Source organism: Oreochromis niloticus, linkage group LG13 (genome assembly GCF_001858045.2).
Source record: "Oreochromis niloticus isolate F11D_XX linkage group LG13, O_niloticus_UMD_NMBU, whole genome shotgun sequence".
Lineage (NCBI taxonomy): Eukaryota > Metazoa > Chordata > Actinopteri > Cichliformes > Cichlidae > Oreochromis > Oreochromis niloticus.
In genome coordinates this window covers 2,600,827-2,620,884 of record NC_031978.2, presented here as the reverse complement: position 1 = coordinate 2,620,884, position 20,058 = coordinate 2,600,827, and the positions used below count along the sequence as shown (strand labels likewise).

The 20,058-nt window shown below is 44.5% G+C and overlaps 1 protein-coding gene across 1 annotated transcript; it reads left to right on the top strand.

The window, feature by feature from the left end:
• Window positions 1–1,329: 1,329 nt before the first annotated feature.
• Window positions 1,330–19,545, top strand: qkib (QKI, KH domain containing, RNA binding b). The gene is given in 7 exon segments (XM_005462247.4): window positions 1,330–1,676; window positions 5,759–5,895; window positions 6,107–6,223; window positions 8,871–9,014; window positions 15,107–15,194; window positions 15,421–15,525; window positions 15,528–19,545. Coding segments are annotated over 7 exon segments (1,020 nt in total). The 5' UTR covers window positions 1,330–1,546; the 3' UTR covers window positions 15,827–19,545.
• Window positions 19,546–20,058: the final 513 nt, after the last annotated feature.

The following is a 20,058-nucleotide window of genomic DNA, read 5'->3' as shown; positions in this document are numbered from 1 at the left end:
CGCTCACACACCCTCACTCTGTTGTTTGTCCGTCAGAGAAAACTTTCATTGTTCCACTCGTAACAGGTCATCCAGGCTCTGGTCACGTGACCCTGTCAGCTGACCCCAGATGGGCTTGTTTGCCCACTCGACTGACCTTCAGCAGCTGAAAGACGTCCTAAAACCAAAAAGGTGACTTTCTGTCCGTTCAGACTCAGAGGCCTTCAGCTCAGGCTGCACGCCGTCACTGAGTAGCCTCCGTTTTATTATCCATTTTTATGTTTACACGAACATTGGAGCAGAATCTGCTGAAATGTTCGGCTTCTATAAAATCTTGAGATTTTATCTGTGCTGTGTGTGATTTTGAGGAACTTTCTGGCATCATTGTAACGTCGTAGAGCATCATATTAAAATAATGTAAATCTGCATGGTAGCTCTCTCCTCTCATGTGATATATCACTCGATAAGATTTCTTAAACTTGTTCCCTGAGACGGTGGACAGAGCTGCAGATCCATGGCAGCCTTACACAGTTAGCTAGCAGCTAATGACCAGGATGTGTGTGCAGGTAATAAAGGACAGGCACACACAGCATGTTTCCACAAAACAACTGACCCACGTGTCCATAATAAGCTAACACTCCTGTGTGCTGTAGACTACAGTGTAGGCTGTTCGACTACTTACTGGTTTCTGTTGCCTCAGTCTGCGTCTCCCAGTTTCTTTCTGTTTCTTACAGCTCCTCATGGCTCAACTGGCGATCACTGGTTAATGGTCATCATGTGATAGATGCAAAAAAGATCCTTTAATTTAGCAAAACTGTGATTAAAAGTGAAATATTATTGTTGAGGAGCACAGGCAGGACTCCATACACAAAAAAAAACCCTCAACAAAAGGGCACTTTGGGTCCACATCAGGAAAGGGCTGGGCAGGTGCTCCCCCCCCCCAAGGAAAAAACTACTTTCAGTGATTGTTAAATCGGTTTTCAGCCAAACTCACAAAGAAGAAAAGTTTTTGTTTTGCTGTCATTTGTTTTCCTCTCATTTGGAGAGGAGGAGGAGGGTGATGAAGAGGATGAGAGGAAGAGGAGGGTGATGAAGAGGAGGAGAGGAAGAGGAGGGTGATGAAGAGGAGGACACTCATTTCCATGTGAAAAAAAGCTCAAAAACCATTAAAACCAATTAAAGTATTTAGAGCGACACATTCAAACGGAGCAGCTGTATTGCCAGTGACGCCTGGGAACAAAATACCACACACACACACGTTAGTTAGTTAGAGTTTTATTTTGAAGGCTGTGCCCCCCCTTTGTGTGTGTGTGTGTGTGTGTGTGTGTGTGCGCGGAGCGGAGCGGAGGCTCAGAGCCGCTGCTGGCCGACACACAGCGCTGTTCTGCGCGGAGCGGAGAGCGGAGAGAGAGCCGGGCAAAGCCGGTGCAGCTGGAGCGTTAAACCCGGACTCGGAGCCGAGCGTGCGGGACTCAAGGCGCCTCCGGGACCGGGTCTGGATTCATGCTGATCCGTGCAGTCCGCTGCGGTCCGGATCCGTGTAGTTCGGCGGGTCGTGGTGGGGAGGATGGAGGGGAAGGAGAAGCCCAGACCCGGTCCGGATTACTTGATGCAACTCATGAACGACAAGAAACTGATGAGCGGTCTGCCGAACTTCTGCGGAATCTTCCAGCACCTGGAGAGGCTCCTGGACGAAGGTGAGACCCGCACGCGCGCGTGAGAGGGTTTAAATCAAAGGAAAAGTTTACTGAAACCATCCTGATACTTTTTCTTTTAAAACTACTACAAGTTAAAGTGCTGGCAGTCCTACATGTACTGCAGTAAGTACTGTCAGAAAGTGTGCTCTGTGTATTCAGAGTAAAAGTACTGTCTGAAGCATACTCAAGTAACGTATCATACTTTAGTGATCATGGATTTTAATAACTGATCATCATTTATTGATTTCATTGATCAGACAGATTAAAAAACAAATGGGTGAGCTGGCTGAGGCACGTTTAACCCCACCCACAATTTTCACTAATCAGTAGGAATCCAACTCAGTCACTTTACAGCCTCATTGCATTATTAGGGGCGTGGCCTCTGTGACTGACAGGTGGATGGGACACAGGCAGCTCTTGCTGCTAGCTGTCTGCTAGCTTCTCCTGAACTGGACCTCGGCTTTATTGTGGTCATGTTACTGCTGACGCTGTGTGGCGGTGCTCCAGCGGACAGCGAGGTGGAGGAACGAGAACATCTGGTTCAGTTTGTGTGCTCACAGATGTTTTCTGCAGGTGTGAATGTTTGAATGAAGTTTCACAGTTTGAGAAGGACTGAAATACAAGAAGCTCATGGTCAGTGAGGGTCGATCGATCCGCAGACCGATGCAGCAGACGTCCACCTGTCTCACATTTGCTCACCTGTGTCTTTGTCAGGTGATCTGTTTTTCCATGAAGTTTATGCTTCAAGCACGCTAAGGTTAGCCTGCTAGCTGTAAGTTAGCCACACATGCCCAGGTGAGCTTTGCTGTCATTACACTGACACTCAGGTGTGCAGAATATAGACACGTCTGTACAGCACACGACCTCCAAGAAGCTCTTTCTTATAGCCAGTCATGTGACTGACCTGCTGCCCGCTCACCTGATTGGCTGCTAAACACCAGACTTTTTGGACACGTGTTGCTGACATCGAATTCAAATATATCTGATATTTGTATAAAAATGGTGAAATGATTTCCTCAGTTTAATCACTTGATTTCTATAGATAATGAAATATGACTCAATATTCTGCTTACATTTACATTTTCTCAGCGAATGAGCTTTTTTAGAATCGGGGTTGTAGATGCTAGGGTTAGACTGCATTTCACTAGATGGCCACAGGGGGCATTTACCTAATAAACACTTAATAACAGTTAGGTTAGTTTACAGTAGAGTCCTGTGAACTAGGACCAACATGTCCAACGTGTCAGGTGTGTTGTTTGAGTTACTGATGTAGAAAGTGCGCTGTGATTGGACAGCTAGACCTAACACTAGGGAGAATTGTGGTATGTGTGTGAACACTGCTTTTCCAACAGCACCTGAACACACCGCAGTATAAAACCTTTCTCCTCCTTTTTTTTCTGTCCTCTGTGTGCGTCTCAATTACACTAAGTGCAGCTATTCATCATTTAATTGGTCTAATCAATTAATTCAAAAGCTCAGATGAAGTGTGTGTGTGTGTGTGAGAGAGAGAGAGAGCGAGTCAGTCAGAGAGAGAGAAGAAAATCAATTTACCCAGAATCCCTTCTGGCTGGCGTCCCTGCTGTAATAGCCTCAGGCAGTAAAACCACTAGTACCAGTGTGTGTGCGTCTGTCTGTCTTTGTGAGGACCAACATCACATTTTAACCATTGTAGAGAGGACGTTCCTGCCTGTTAGGTTGGCTCCTCAGTGTGAGATGACCCTTCGGAGACCCCCGTGATGGTTCACTTTGGAATCAGGGCGACGATGAGGGTGATGAAGAGACCATGTGAGGACATGGTTCTTACACGATAACCTTTCATGACTGGTGGTCTCCTCACCTGCGCTATGACTCGGGGCATTGACGTTGAAGTGAATGTTGCAGGCGGACTGAAAGCAGGTTGATTTATTTTGAAGGTGTGTCCTGGGGGCGGGTCACCTGCTCGCATGTTGCTGGTTATTGTGGCCATGATGCTGCAGGAGCTGCAGACTGTGAGGAGCTCACTGGATGTGATGGAAAGTCTCTGATGCTCCATCTGTGGCGTGTGTGCAAATTTGTCTGTTTCTAACCTGCTGAGGAGATGCTCAGGTGTTTCCTACCTGTGTAGCTGCTTGTTTCCTGTTTCCTGCTGTGTGTGTGTGTGTGTGTGTGTGTGTGTGTGTGTGTGTGGCCTCAGGGTTACAGCAGGAAATTGACTGGATGCTGGATATTTCAAACTGACAAATCACTGAACTCATCAGAGAGCAGAGAGGGAAGGTTGTAATAACGGAGCCCATAAATCATCCTAGCAGTTTAATCATAGCACGCACACACACACAGGAACATGTCCTCAGGTGGATCCAGACCTGAAACAAACCAGTTCTGAGCACTCACACGGACCATTAAGGGTCCGTCCTGAAGACAGGACAGGACATTTTGGGGGGGGGGGTCCTCATTTTTACTCCTAGCTCCTGGTTGGCTGACGGTGAGGGTTGTTTTGTTGCTCTGAATCACCACTCAGACAGCTTCATTAAGTCTCCCAGCATGCATTGCGAGGGAGAAATAAATCTTACCGGGTTGAGAGGGGGTGGTGGTCAGTATAAGATGTGCGATCATCATGGAAACAGTTACCTGGGATACTGCAACTTCCTGTGAAAGCTGCAGTGATTTCATGTCCCTACTTGCTGCTGTTTGAAGACAGAAACAAAGAGTTGAGCTGCAGCTTAAACACACGTTCAATGCCACACGTTAAACCAACATGCTAAAAACATGCACATGAAAGAATAAAGAACCAACACGGTAGCCCTGAGGAACCCCACAGCTAGCTGCTATAACACAGTTAGAGTTTTTAGCTGGTTTCTAACTACAGACCTCTCCAAAGGTCTGCTGGCCTAAGTCTTCATGTGCAAGATGATGTCACATGATTGTTGTCACATGTTGTTTTGCTTTTATTGCTGTATTTTGTAACCAGACATGTCCCAGTGTTAAACATTTGCAGGACATATCTGTCAAAGTTATCACAGTGATAAAGTTGCGGCCCTCTAAAGGAGAAAGGACTGAGAACACCAACCGTTATAACAGCAGTAAAGGTGGATAGTGGTCTCCACAGAGGGGGGACCCACCACATCAGCAGTCAGCCACCTGTAACGCAGTCTTCAGACCTCCTCTCAGGTGTTTCGACACCAACTCACAGCTTGACCCATAACTCACATGATTACAGGGTGGGTAAGTGACTGTGAGGATGACCCCCGAGGGGACAAGCCTACCAGAGGTCAAAGACCCGAGACGCCACATTGTTCTTTCCGGTGAAACATTTGCAAGAACCTCCAGATGCCTTAAACTCAAGAACTTAAGGAGTTGCAGGACCTAGAAGACTAATAAACCACACAGGTTGGAGCTGGATCTGTGAAACATGAACATTATTACACTCAGCTGTTCACTGATCAGGCTCAACATGAAGGGAAATCTGACCGATGTTTGCAGGTCAGGTTATCATCTGGCTGCTTCAAGGTTCAAACTCCACGAGGAGAGCAGCAGTCACACAGATCATCAGTTGCACCTTCATCATCCATCACATCCATCTCACCTGCAGATACAAGAAGCTAAAGAGGACATGGGAATGACAGATCATGGAATCAGGTGTGAACATCAGCGTCACCTCAGGTTTCAGAGGTTTGCACGGTGATGTTTGGAAAAAATTGAACACGACCTTTAAATCAGTTACAAATATAAAACCTAAATGAGCTGTACTTCCTGTTCTGCCCGTGAACGCTGACAGTGGCTGATCAGATTTACTCCAAACACAAAGAAAAGGTGCGCAGCAAAACAAAACGCAGAGAAACAGTAGTGCCTCCATCAGCGCTGAAAACCTGAACATAAAGAACGAGTCTGAAGATGGCGCGCTGAAACATCGGTTTTCAGTTAAGTTTGATTCCAGCTGTTTGTTTCCCTCCGAGCTCCATCAGCTCCTCTTTACCTGCTGCAGGTGTTTTAGTGCTGATGGGCTGTTCATCCCACTCACCTCTGCCACGAACTCCAAACAGAATCTCAGTTTCTGATTGGCCAGACAGCACAACAGTTTTCCACTTCCTGCGTGTGTGTTTCAGAGATCGGCCGCGTGAGGAAGGACATGTACACGGACATGCTGAATGGATCGGAGAAGAGCGGCGAGCTGCCGGATGCTGTCGGCCCAACGGTGCAGCTGCAGGAGAAACTCTACGTCCCCGTGAAGGAGCATCCCGACGTATGTCTGTGTGTGTGTGTGAACTTAGTGACATCATCGTGAGGCACCAATAATAATTCATTTCCTGTGTCTCTGACCATCAGTGTTGCTCTGTTTCAAAGTTTTACAACTCAGTAGATTCATTCTAACTATTAATGGCTATATCTGAAAGATGATTGGCTAATTAGTGCTTAGGTTGTCATGGTAACAGACTGACCTGTGTGTGTGTCAGTTTAACTTTGTGGGGAGGATTCTGGGTCCTCGCGGTCTGACAGCGAAGCAGCTGGAGGCTGAAACTGGATGTAAGATCATGGTGAGAGGAAGAGGCTCTATGAGAGACAAGAAGAAGGTAACGCGCGCGCACACACACACACACACACACACACACACACACACACACACAGCATGTCAGGTATTCATATCTTCTGGGGACATGTAATTAACACAATTCGTTCCTTAGCCCCTAACCATGAAAAATGAATGCCTAACCTCAAGCCTAAACTATAGCTATCACCCTGACACTAAAACCACATTTGGAGTCTCAAAAACTTCCAATTTTTGGTTCCCACAAAGATATGAATACACGCTCATACGCACGCACATAGAAGGCATAAGATGACATTTTTCTTCTTATATTTCAATTATTTGATTTTCTTGGTGACGTAAAAAATGAAAAACCAGACACTGAAACGCAGTCAGAGGTCAGTCAGCAGATTTTCATTTAAAGGACAACACATGTGAAAATACACATCGGGTGTAGATTTGTAGGGCTGATCCAGAGACAGAACACGTGAGCCTGAGCATAACTCAGACGTGTTTCAACATTTAAAACAAATGAAGAGCCTTCTCTTTGTTTGAGAAGCTCAAAGAGTGAGAACGTGCACGGCTGCTGAGGTATGACACATTTCCTTTTCACAGAGGTTATTCTTATGAATTTTTTTTCCAGATGTTAGGGTTAACTCCTCATTGTCTTTGTGCTTGTGTTTTATTGTGCGTTGTTCTGAAGGACTTTGTAACACTCGGTTTGATGTGTGCACAGATGAAATCAGTCAGAGTAGAACATGTCAGTAGAATTAGGTCGCTCAGTGAAGTCTACAGGTTTTCCCTCAGAGTGACCGGTTATCGTCGTAAATCTGCAGGTTCCGAGTGAATCAACGAGCGGCTGAGCTGCGTCTTTCCTTTATTTGAACTTTACTCCTATCACAGCGAACGTCCACTCAACCTGAAACAGATACCTGCAGAAGAACATGCAGGATCCAGTCTGAGCTCAGTCGACCAAACCGGTTTGAGCAGGCTCTGACTTCATGCAGGTGCAGACTAATGTGGGATGGGCCTGATTGGAGAAATAGTTGTCTGAAACAGGAAGTATCTGTGGCTCCAATGAAGCCCGAAAATCTGTCGCTGTCTCAGATGGATGGTCTGTCCCTAAAACTGAGACGTTCACTGATCAGGGTTCAGTTTGAAAACTTCTGTTTTACTCCAAACACAAAAATAAAGTCACACATCCTTCCAAAAACGCTCTTAAACTCTTCTCTTGCTCAGCTTGCGTTCTGAACTTTAAAGTTTCATTCTGCTTTGGCAGACAGGCCAGGACATTTTGGGTTAGGGTTAGGTCCTGTCAGACTGAAGAAAGATTATGACATGAATTTGTCTTCAGTTTGGGATTTTAAATAAAACTCTGAACAGGATGTTGCTTCATGCAGCCGTGTGTCAGAAAGTTTGTCTGCCAACTTTCAGGAAGAGCTGAGACTCTAAAATAAGAGCTGATGAGCTGCTTCCTGGGAAAGCTCTGAGTCTGCAGAAGCAGCCGAGTCACACGGTCTCCTCAGGATCAAGACTCTCTGAATGATTCACCATGAAGAAACTATTTCAGACATTTCAGGTCAAACTGCTGAAAAAACATGCGTGTTTGTGTTTCTTCATGTGTGACGCTGACGAGGTTAGCCACCTGCTACGCTAAAAGAGATGCATGAGACAGGCGTAGCAACAGGAGTTCAACACGATCCAGATGGAGACAGAGGAGAGGGAGGACAATGAATGATGGGGATTTTGGTTTTGTACTGATGTCGTGCTGAAACTCACACAATTTTTGTTAAAACCACTCATCTGTGTGAGAAAACGATTGTCCAATCAGCTGCCGATCCTCTGCTAACTCAGCAGACTTCCTGCAAACACACTAACAGGCTGAACGCCAGCAGAAGATCGCAATATATAGCACGCTGTAGTTATTACAGGTACTGCACTGCAGTGGTTTGTATCATATCTATCTAACAGACTCAATTTGTTCATGTAAGTGGAGAGTCTTCTTCACACACTAAGGTCAATTATGGAGTTCCACAGGGTTCAGTGCTAGGACCAATGCTGTTTACATTATACATGCTTCCCTTAGGCAGCATCATTAGAAGACATAGCATACATTTTCACTGCTATGCAGATGACACCCAGCTCTATCTATCTATGAAGCGACATAACACACACCAATTAGATAAACTTTTTAACTAATTAGTTAGTTAAACTTTGACCAGGACATGTCCTTCAATGCACATATTAAACAAATATGTAAGACTGCTTTCTTCCATTTGTGCAACATCTCTAAAATTAGAAATATCCTGTCTCAGAGTGACGCTGAAAAACTAGTTCATGCATTTATTACTTCCAGGCTGGACTACTGTAATTCTTTATTATCAGGATGTCCTAAAAACTCCCTAAAAAGCCTTCAGTTAATCTCAGTTTTTTAACCTTATAATATAAAGTACCTTGAGGTGACTGTTGTTGTGATCTGGTGGCTTACTTATGGTTCCTAGAGTATTTAAAGGTAGAATGGGACACAGAGCCTTTGGCTTTGAGGCCCCTCTTCTGACAACTACAAAAAGTGAATGTAAAAACAAACTGTAACTCCCAGGATGCATTTCACCAAAGTCAGTCAATTGTGAACACCAGACAGCATGTGAATATTTACTACTTGTCTCTGTCTTCACTCATGTCTCCACCTGCAGGAAGAGCAGAACCGAGGGAAGCCAAACTGGGAGCACCTGAACGATGACCTTCATGTCCTCATCACAGTGGAAGATGCCCAGAACCGAGCCGACATCAAACTCAAACGAGCTGTAGATGAAGTCACCAAACTGCTCGTGCCTGCTGTGAGTCCCCTGACCTCTGACCTGTGTATGTTTTTGTGAGGACAAAGGAAGTTCAACATATCCAGGCTTTCTTCAAGTTCGCTCGCTCAATGAACTCTAAAACTCGCTCATTATCAACTTTTTCTGTTAAGCCGGGATCTGTATGAGCGCCGGCTGCTCTGACCAGAGACATTAAAGGTCTATAATGATGATGAAACCTGTAAAGAGGTGAACCTCTCAGAGGTGGAGCAGCAGAAACTGGTTAATCTGCTGATGTGTGACACAGAGCTGTGAATTAAAGGTTTGAATGGCAGAATGATGTTGCTCTGACCGCGCTCAGTGCTGCTGTTTGTTTCCTAGGTGACAGCTTCACATCACAGCTGTGAAACATGACAGCTTCCTATCCCACAGCCTGATGAAGGGCACGTGGAATTAGAACAGAGGGAACGAATGTGATTGGTTGAAAAGGTGTTCATGTTTCATGATCACATGAACACATGAACACATGACCATGAACACATGATCACATTATAATGATCACATGAAAACATGATCACGTGGACACATGGAACACATGAACATGACACATGAACACATTAACGTGAACACATGAACACATGATCACATGAACACTTGATGACATGAACACATGATCACATGAAAACATGATCACATGGACACATGATCACATTAACATGATCAAATGAACACATGATCACATGAACACTTGATCACATAGACAGATGAAACACATGAACATAAACACATGAACATGAACACATGATCACATTAACATGAACACATCATCACATGAAAACATGATCACATGGACATATGATCATATGAACACGTGAAAACATGATCAAATGAACACATGAACATGATCACATGAATACATGATGGACATGAATACATGAACACATGAAGATGATCACATGACGGACATGAATATGAACACATGATCATGTGAACACATGATGGACATGAACACAAACACATGATCACATGAACACTTGAACACATAAACATGATCACCTGATCACATGAACATGATTACATGATCACATGGACACATGATCACATGGACACATGAAACACATGAACACATGATCACATGAACACATGATCACATGGAACACATGATCACATGGAACACATGAACATAATCACATGAACACATGATTACATCATCATCATCATCGTTTATTTGTATAGCACTTTAAAAACACACAAGGCTGACCAAAGTGCTGAACAATAGAAACGTAATAGATACCATAAGAATAATAAATACAATAAAATAATAAACATAAAATATAAGTAAATACAAGTCAGTCAACCACTGAGTCAAAAGCCAGTGAATAAAAATGCGTTTTCAATCTGGATTTAAAAAACATCACTGATGTCGATTGCCTAATGTGAAGAGGAAGATTATTCCAAAGTTTAGGAGCCACAATAGAGAACGCTCGGTCTCCTCTCAGTTTCAGCCGTGATTTGGGGACTGAGAGCAACAGCTGCTCAGCTGACCGGAGCGAACGAGTGGGGACATAGGGCTTCAGCAAATCAGACATATATGCAGGTGCCAGACCATTTAAAGATTTAAAAACCAATAAAAGAACTTTAAAATGAATCCTAAATTCAATTGGAAGCCAGTGCAGGGAGGCCAGGACCGGAGTAATGTGCTCAAATTTCCTTTTACCAGATAAAAACTGTGCCGCAGCATTCTGTACTAGTTGCAGGCGTGTCAGAGTGCCCAGTCAAACCCCTATTAAAAGGGAGTTACAATAATCCAAGCGTGAGGTTATGAAAGCGTGGATAACAGTCTCCAAGTAACGCCTTGAAAGAAAAGGTTTAACCTTCGACAGATGCCTGAGGTGATAGAATGACGATTTCACCACCCCATTCACGTGGCCATCAAAGGTAAGTGCAGAGTCGATTTTTAACCCAAGATTGGTAATCGAGCTCTTCAGGTGAGGGGTCAGAGCAGCAAGGTCAACATCAGGGATATCAGAGGAATGATTTGGGCCAAACAGAATTGCTTCCGTTTTACGTTCATTAAAATTTAAAAAGTTTTGAGCCATCCATGACTTAACATCACTAAGGCAATCAAGCAGGAGTCTAATTGGGGAGCTATCAGAATGACTGAAAGGAAAATAAAGCTGGCAATCATCAGCATATAGATGAAATGAAACTTTGTGTTTATGAAAGGTCGCACCCAGTGGCAGGAGATACAATGAAAACAGTAATGGCCCAAGAATAGATCCCTGCGGTACACCCCATGACAGAGGGGCCACAGAGGATGATGATGAGCCCAACTTAACACAGAAGCTCCTGTTTGAGAGATATGATTTTATCCACAGGAGTGCCACGCCAGAAATGCCCACACAATGCTGTAATCGAGAGATCAGCAGGTCGATCACATGGACACCTGAACACATGAACACTTGATCACATGATCACATGAACACATGATCACATGAAAACATGGACACATGAACATAATCACATGATCACATGAAAACATGATCACATGGACACATGATCACATGAACACGTGAAAACATGATCACGTGAACATGAGCACATGAAGATGATCACATGATCACATGAACACATGATGGACATGAACACGAGTACATGGTCACATGATCACATGAAAACATGATCAAATGAACACATGAACATCATCACATGAATACATCATTGACATGAATACATTAACACATGAGGATGAACACATGACGGACATGAATATGAACACATGATCACATGAAAACATGATCACATGAACACATGATGGACATGAACACGAACCCATGATCACATGAATATATGAACATGATCACATGAATACATGAACACATGATCACATGAAAACATGGACACATGGACACATGGACACATGAACACATGAACATAATCACATGATCACATGAAAACATGATCACATGGACACATGATCACATGAACACGTGAAAACATGATCACGTGAACATGAGCACATGAAGATGATCACATGATCACATGAACACATGATGGACATGAACACGAGCACATGGTCACATGATCACATGAAAACATGATCAAATGAACACATGAACATCATCACATGAATACATCATTGACATGAATACATTAACACATGAGGATGAACACATGACGGACATGAATATGAACACATGATCACATGAAAACATGATCACATGAACACATGATGGACATGAACACGAACCCATGATCACATGAATATATGAACATTATCACATGAATACATGAACACATGAACATGAACACATGATCACATGAACACATGCACGTTCAGTCTGTTCAGTCTGATCTGCTGGAGCTTCTTTTGTTGCTTGTTACATGAACATGAACACATGATCACATAAATACATAAACATGATCACCTGATCACATGAACATGATCGCATGAACACATTATCACATGAACATGAACACATGCACGTTCAGTCTGATCTGCTGGAGCTTCTTTTGTTGCTTTCAGGAACAAGCTGCACACACAGAATCTCTCACTCTGAAAACATGCCTCATTAAAGAATCAGAGGAAACTCTGAGCCTCACCTGGTGATGCTCAGCATCAGTCACCATGGTGATTCAGCAGGTAAACAGACTCAGGTCGCTGACATCAACCTGACTTTGTGGTTTCAGCCCTCAGGCTTTAACCTTCATGTTCATGTTAGAATCATGTCTACATTTAGGAATGTGTGTGTGTGTGTGAGAGAGAGACAGGAAGTGCAGTGATTCTGCTGATCTTCACTTCCTCCACTCTCACTTCCTTGATTTGTGCAGAGGCAGGAAGAAAAAAAACAAGGAAGTGAGTCTGGGCACCTGATCATTCTCTTTGTGTGTGTGTGTGTGTGTGTGTGTGTGTGTGTGTTTTCTGACAGTAAGTTGGAGGGGGGCATTAAAGTTAGTTTCATGTTACAGAGACACAAAGTGGTTTAGAAGTCAATTTGTAGTTGGACTGAAGAAAATGGAAGATGTTAACTGACGATCTGATTGTCTAACGAGCTCGTGGCAGGTGTGTCGTGTATGTTTGGGTGTTTGATGTTGTGTTGTATTTCCTCTCAGGAATCCGTAGAAATACTCGCTGTTGTGTGGTGGACAGCAGCGACCCCTGTGGTCTGCACAGCCCTCAGCAGGCTGGTTACTGAGCGTGCTCAGTGGATACTGTAACCATCATGTTTTTCCATTAGAAACTAAATTCAAGTCATCGTAATTTGACAAAAGTTTATTTCTAGGACTTGAATGTTCTCTAGCATATCAAGACTATCTCTCCACACCGTTACATACTCCATATGTACGGGGTACAACCCCCCTTGGTCGTGGCGCGTGGATAATTCTTTAAGACACTCCGGCTTGCCTGGCCACGCCCCACAGCTCACATATAAAACAGCTGTGCAGACGTGACGTGACTGTTTGACCTCCACTTGTGTGCTGCGTGTGAGTGACTTTTCTTCAAGAGTGCTTTGTGTGTGTGCGTCCGTCCGTCAGGAGCCTGTTTCGGCAGCCTCCTTGGGCACTAACCTCTCACCTGCAATTTCCCTGAGCTTGGTCTCCCTCACCCGTGGTTCCCCTTAGCTTGGTTCCCCTTTATCTTTCCCTCGGCCCCGGTCTCCCCTAGTTGGTCTCCCGTGGCCCGGTTCCTTTGCCGATCGAGCTGGCATCTGTGTGTGGGGCAATCGGGCTGTGTTTCCTCGGCGTCTTGCCAGCTTCACAGGCTTCGCGCCGCTGAGACCTCGCTGTGCTACAGCCAGCGAATGAGCATTCTCCGGTCTGTTAGCCTGTCTGGCATTGCCTGCAGCTCGGGTTAATGCAGCCAGCCGGAGCTGAGACTTTATGACTGACCTCGAATGTCTCGTTTGAGTTCACTCTTGAGGCTCCTCTGTCTGCGGACAGCACGTGGTGACGGTGCTGGGGGTGGACCTTCGGGTCGTCGCCTTGCTCAACCTTCCACTTCAGCAGGCTAGGCTGTCAGCCCCCTCCCTGTCTGTCGACAGCACGGGGCGGCTTCGGCTCTGTGGATGGACACGTCTCATCCCTAGCTTGACCTGCTACTGTAGGCTGTGCTCCCCTGGTGTGCTGCCTGCTTCACCAGCTTACATGCCAGTCGGACCTCGCTGTGGTGAGTGAGAGTTCTCCAGCCTGTAGTGCCGACTCTCTGTCTGGCATTGCCCGCATGTTGTAGGCCTATGCGACCAGCAGGATCCTACTTGGCAGCTCGGTGTGGGGCACTCCCTGGTGGTCTGCCTTGCGGTCCCGGGCTGACCTTGAGCAGCCGATCACTTGCGGTCGTGCATCCTGCACGACCGGTTCAGGCCAGTCTGGCATCTGCAGACTGCTGCCTCCACCCCCCGGCTTGGCCTTCACAAGACCGGGGTGGTCTGCTTATGTGTACTTTGTCAATGGTCCATTGGCACCTTCAGTCTCGGCGGTTCGGTTGCACTGTCTCCTCGTGGGGTGTCTTTCAGAGTTACCCCGTACATACGGAATATGTAACGGTGTGGAGAGATACTCTCAATATGCTAGAGAACGTACGGTTACTGTGTAACCTTGGTTCTCTTAGTGAGAGACTGTCTCTCCACCATCAGGCCGCTCGGAGACGCGTTCTGATCAAACTATCACCGGTGTCACGTCTACAAAGCAGTTTTATACGTGAGCTGTGGGGCGTGGCCAGCCAAGCCGGAGTGTCTTAAAGAATGGTCCATTGGTACCTTCAGTCTCGGCGGTTCGGTTGCACTGTCTCCTCGTGGGGTGTCTTACAGAGTTACCACGTACATATGGAATATGTAACAGTGTGGAGAGATAGTCTCTCACTAAGAGAACCCAGGTTACACAGTAACCATACGATCTTTGTGTTCATTTACTGACGTTTGGATATTTTACAGATTGTTTTATACAACATGAATCTTTCTGTAGTGGCTGATTTCAGATTCTTTTAAAATGTATTTTACAGTTTTTGATACTTTTTAATACATCTGATACTTTGTTTCAGGCTGAATGAAATTCTGTGTAAACTTAAGCTGCTATGTGTGTCAGTTCTGCATGTTCTCACAGCACACGCGTGTCTGAAAGTCGTGTCTGTGTTTCAGGCAGAGGGCGAGGACAGTCTGAAGAAGATGCAGCTGATGGAGTTGGCCATCCTGAATGGGACGTACAGAGACGCCAGCATCAAATCCTGTAAGAGACAGGCTGGCCAATCAGAGAGAGTCATTTTAAACATGAATCATTTGTGCCAAATTTATTGGTTAAAATTAAAAACATGAACCAAACCCTGAGCAGTGCTGAGTGTTTTAGATGCCATTCACACGTTTGAATCAGATTTTCATTTTGTCTTTTTACAGCAAGCATACTAAAACTCCTCCTCCTTTTATAACCCCTCCCCTTTCCTGTTACCCATACCCAGCATCCCTCGCCTTTTCTTTCGCAGCATCCAGCGTCTCGCAACAGGCTTCTCGTGTCCTCTCGGGCCCCGCCCCTGTCCTGGCGCCGCCCACTGCCCTGCGTACACCCGCCCCACAGGCCCCACTCTCATGCCTCTGATTCGTCAGATCCAGACAGTGTTGCCCAATGGAACAACAGCACTGATGGCAGGGGCAGGGCCTGAGTCTGGCCTGATCTACGCGACGCCATACGATTACCCGTACGCTCTGGCGGCACCAGCGTCCATCTTGGAGTACCCGCTGGACTCTGGGGGGGTGTTAGGTAAGCCCGCTCCCCCCTGTTCCTGTGAATGCTCTCCCACTCCCCACCACCACACTCATGGCCAGTGGAGCCCTGCCCCCACACTGCTCCTCCGACACGCCTCCTGAGAGACAAAACAAACAAACACACACACACACACACACACGGCCTCGTGCCTCCTGCTGGACGGATGAGGTCGTCATTGCTCCATCATTATCTGCCGTTTGATTGGCTGAAAATGTTTGAACTGACTTCTAGCACTGGTGTCATGTGACCACAGCTTCCTGCACTGAACCACATGCCTGTGAACTGAAAACACGCCTCCACCTGCAGACGCTTTCAGGTCAATGCTAACGCACCGATTTTTGGAGAGGAAGTAAAAGTTGATTCAAGTGATTTGAATATCTGTAATCTTCAGGAAATAAAGACGTATGTTTAGAACGTAATCAGATTACTTATAATTAGTATTTATTGATTATTTAAACTATTACATTACAAAATATAATTCTGAAATCAAACTTTCAGAGAAAAGTATTAAAAAGGTTTAAATGTCAGAATAATGAGGACTGTGGTATTTTGAGAGGAAGAGCTATATTTACACATCCAAGCATGAAATATTACTTTGGCCTTTATGAGCCACAGTAACCAATCAAAGTGAAGCACTCAAAGGGGCGTCGCCCTTGTGATGATGTCACAGTTCAGACTTGACCTGAAAGCCTCTCACATCTCATCTGGAGCGAAATTGTCTCCCAGTTTGTGCCTTAATGCATGTTTCTTATTGTTTTCATCACTGACTAGCAATGATGTCATGACGTTCCTGTGTGTACCTGTTCTGTCACGATGGACAGGTTTGTCCCTGTCCTCCAAGGGCTGGTGCGGCTAAACTTCTTCTTAGCCCCGCCCTTCTGGCTGCACACCTACCTTTCCCACGTCACAGATTCGGTTAGAGGTTTACTTTGATCTGAAACTATGTCTGACCCTTCCTTTACACTTAAAAGGAAGGGTCAGAGCTTTAAAAACTAAATGATTGATAAAAGTCCCGTACTGTAACCAAACACAGACACAGCTGTGGCCGATCGAAGCTTATATTTTAATTAAAATTTCAAGAATAACTTATCACACAGCCATAACAAGCATAGAGTCGTGTTTTATTTGGACTGCTCTCCATCTATAATTAAACAAACCTGCTTACAGCGCCCCCTGCTGCAGACTGTGGATGCTTTACGTCAATGAACACAGAGTTAAACTTGATCCAAGGAAACCAGCCCAGCAAGAAACCAGTAAGAAAACAGGTGGCTTCTGGGAAATGCAGTCCTGATGTGTGACAGTGGCACAGCTGTTCACCTTTAGGCAGAACAGACAGCTCCCTGGTTTTGAAGACTTTACTGATCCTATGAGGTTAATGAAAAATAACAGACTGTCTTTGATTGAGCGACTCTTTTAACAAACCAACTTTGATCTGGGTTTCAGTTCAGGTCAGACTTTAAGATAAGCTAGGGTAAGGCCTGAAAAATTACAGATGTCTGTGGGTTTATTTTACCTTTTCTTCTATTTCATATGTTACTTTAAACATGTTACAGTGTGGATAGATGACAGAGCTAACAGTCCTATAGCTAAGTTAGGTGTGACTCTAGAGGAGACAGTAAACAGGAAGCTTTCAATTAAAGTTCCCGCTATGACATTTGCTAACAGAACTTACCTGCGTGCAGATCTACGTCTGAAACATCAATGACTTTGCTCATGACTGATTTGATGCTGAACTTTGACCTCAGAGATGAGTGGTGATGTGACCACAGCCCTGGAGGTTACTGACAGATTTATCAAATATTCTGGGATCACTATGTGATTAAAACATGCCAACCAGACGTTTCTGCTGACGGTCAGTGTACAGCTAAAGTCTATACTGTTGTTTCTCAAGACTATAAATGTGAACATTTCTGATTTTCTCTCTCCAAAAAAGGGCAAAAGATCAAAAATAAATACTGACTTTTTTAAGTTGTATTATATTTCTCGAAAAAACAAAAGTCTCCATGGTAAAACTTTGCTAAAATATTAGCAGCTGTTGACCAATCAGACCGCTAAATTAAATGATCTAATCAGATTCCCAGCTTCACTGTGAGGTCACTGCCCGTCAGAAATCAGAAACATGATTTTACTCTGTGAACTTGCAAAGATCAGAAACCTGTTGTCTGCCGGGGGTTTGGTACTAAAACAATCAAACTGTCATCTGTAGTTACAAAGTAATCAATAGGTAACACTGACACAACTAATGAAACAAATCCGATGAAATTGCACAGAAACCCGGCATAAACCCAACCGCCACATTAACCGAGTTCATGGTCCGAACACTCAGACGTGAACTTTTATTTGCACTCAAGGATCTCTCATAGGACATTACGTTTTCCTTTAAAACTCGGACTTTGGTCAAAGAGATGAGCTGCAGGGTGAAAGGAGACGTACGGAAAGACTTTTACCTGAAACAACCAAACTTAAAGGATCGTCCACGTGCAGTCTCACGAGGTGATCACAAGACCTCATCATGGTGTCTCCCTGGTGAAAACGGTTCGCGGTAAAACTGAATGTCGAGAGATGTTGTAGACTTCACACATCGGGCTGTGACGGCCTCTCACCTTGCTTATCTTCATCGCAAACACTGACAGGAACAGCTCGGCAAGCGTCTTCAGAGTGAGGGACAGGAGTCCACCCTTCTCTGGATCGAGAAAATGTGGTTTCATTTGTTCTCATTGATACAAAGATCAGATCAGAACACAAATTTCCAAGCAGATTTAACACGGAGGACCGTGGAGGTCCAGGAGACCTTCAGGAAGTGCTTGAGCCGACAGTGATTTTACACCTCCGACATTAATGCATGTTTCATGTCGGAATTATTTTTCAGACTGGATGTAAACACGGTCGGTTCAGATATTCGCTCGCTCTGTTCACTCAGAAGCTCAACAGCATCAGCACTGAAGCTCAGAAAGAACACCAGCTCATCTAAAGAGTCCTTCATTGCTCAACCACTCAGTCTTGGTTGTTTGTTGAGATGTTGAAGGGGGAAATTGGCCCTAAATTAGTTCAGGTAGTGTGTACAGGTTGCAGTGTGGTGTTAAATGAACATATACCTTTTCTTTCATCCAGAAAAAATCTTTTATGAGCCCCAAACATCACATTTCTCCGTAACGCAGAAGGTCGACCTTTCTGATCTGTTTAAGGTAAACATGAGAACGTTTGTGAGCGGTTCCAAACTTTGAACGTTAGCATTGGTCTGCAGCGGGTTGCATTCAGGTGTAACCAGTAAACCAGAGCGTTTGCTGGTGTCTGGCTGTGATGGTGGAGGTCAGGTGAGGGACAGGTGTTCCTAATGAGACTTTAATCTGTATCTGTCTGATCTCTGGAACAGACCTCCTCCTCCTTTTCTTCCTCTGTCAGTACAGCAGATGTTCAAACCTCAGAGAAAATGTTCGACTTGATGAATGCATCTGACCATTTCAGACACTGTCATGTCTTCCTGTCTTTTTATTTCTATTATTTTAGTTTAATTGCAAAGAGAGTAGTTTTTATGTATAAAAGTATATAAATATATATGTGAGATGTAAAGAGCAGAAGTGTTTATGAAATGTGAATCTTTGCAAAGAGATGCAATAGAAGTAAAAATTTGTAGCAGCTTTTTGAATTTATGATAAAGATAGGGCCTCCTGTTTAGATGCAAGTTTCTATGAATGAATCAGCACCACTAGCATCAAACCTGCTGTTAGGAACATGTAGCATTGCTTCATGACTTTCATGTTTGTTCTAAACAGAAATGATTCATTTTAAAAAAGAAATAAAAGTTTTACAGAGTAAAAAATGACTCAGAATTTCTTTCATTTTTTCCACATTCTGACTTTCATTTCTGCAGGAAGTGAACATTGTGAGTCTTCTCATATTAACCTGTAGCCTACTAAACCTACTTTAGCTCTGCTTTAGCTCCCTCCTCGTCTGGAAACCGGTCTTATTTCACTCAGACTGCTACGGCTCAGTCAGTCCACGTCACCAGAAATGCTCTCAGGCTTCATATCGGAGCAGATTTGAGTCACATTTCAAAATAATCCTTCTTTAGGTGATCTTGAACCTCAGTGAAGCTACTCACTTCATGCCTACCTTTTTCTGAATGGCCAGTTTCAGGAAGCCTGCCAAGGGGCAGCACCCACAACTTGTGATGAGTCCTCCTGTCATGTTTCTGGCTGACTGAGAGTTTAGTGTCTGAAGCTGAGCTTTTACCTCTCAGAAACCTTTACCCCACACCTAACCCTAACCCTAACGGATAGAAGAAGTAACCCTGACCCTATGAGTTAATTCAGCTAAAATTTAGTCAGGGTTA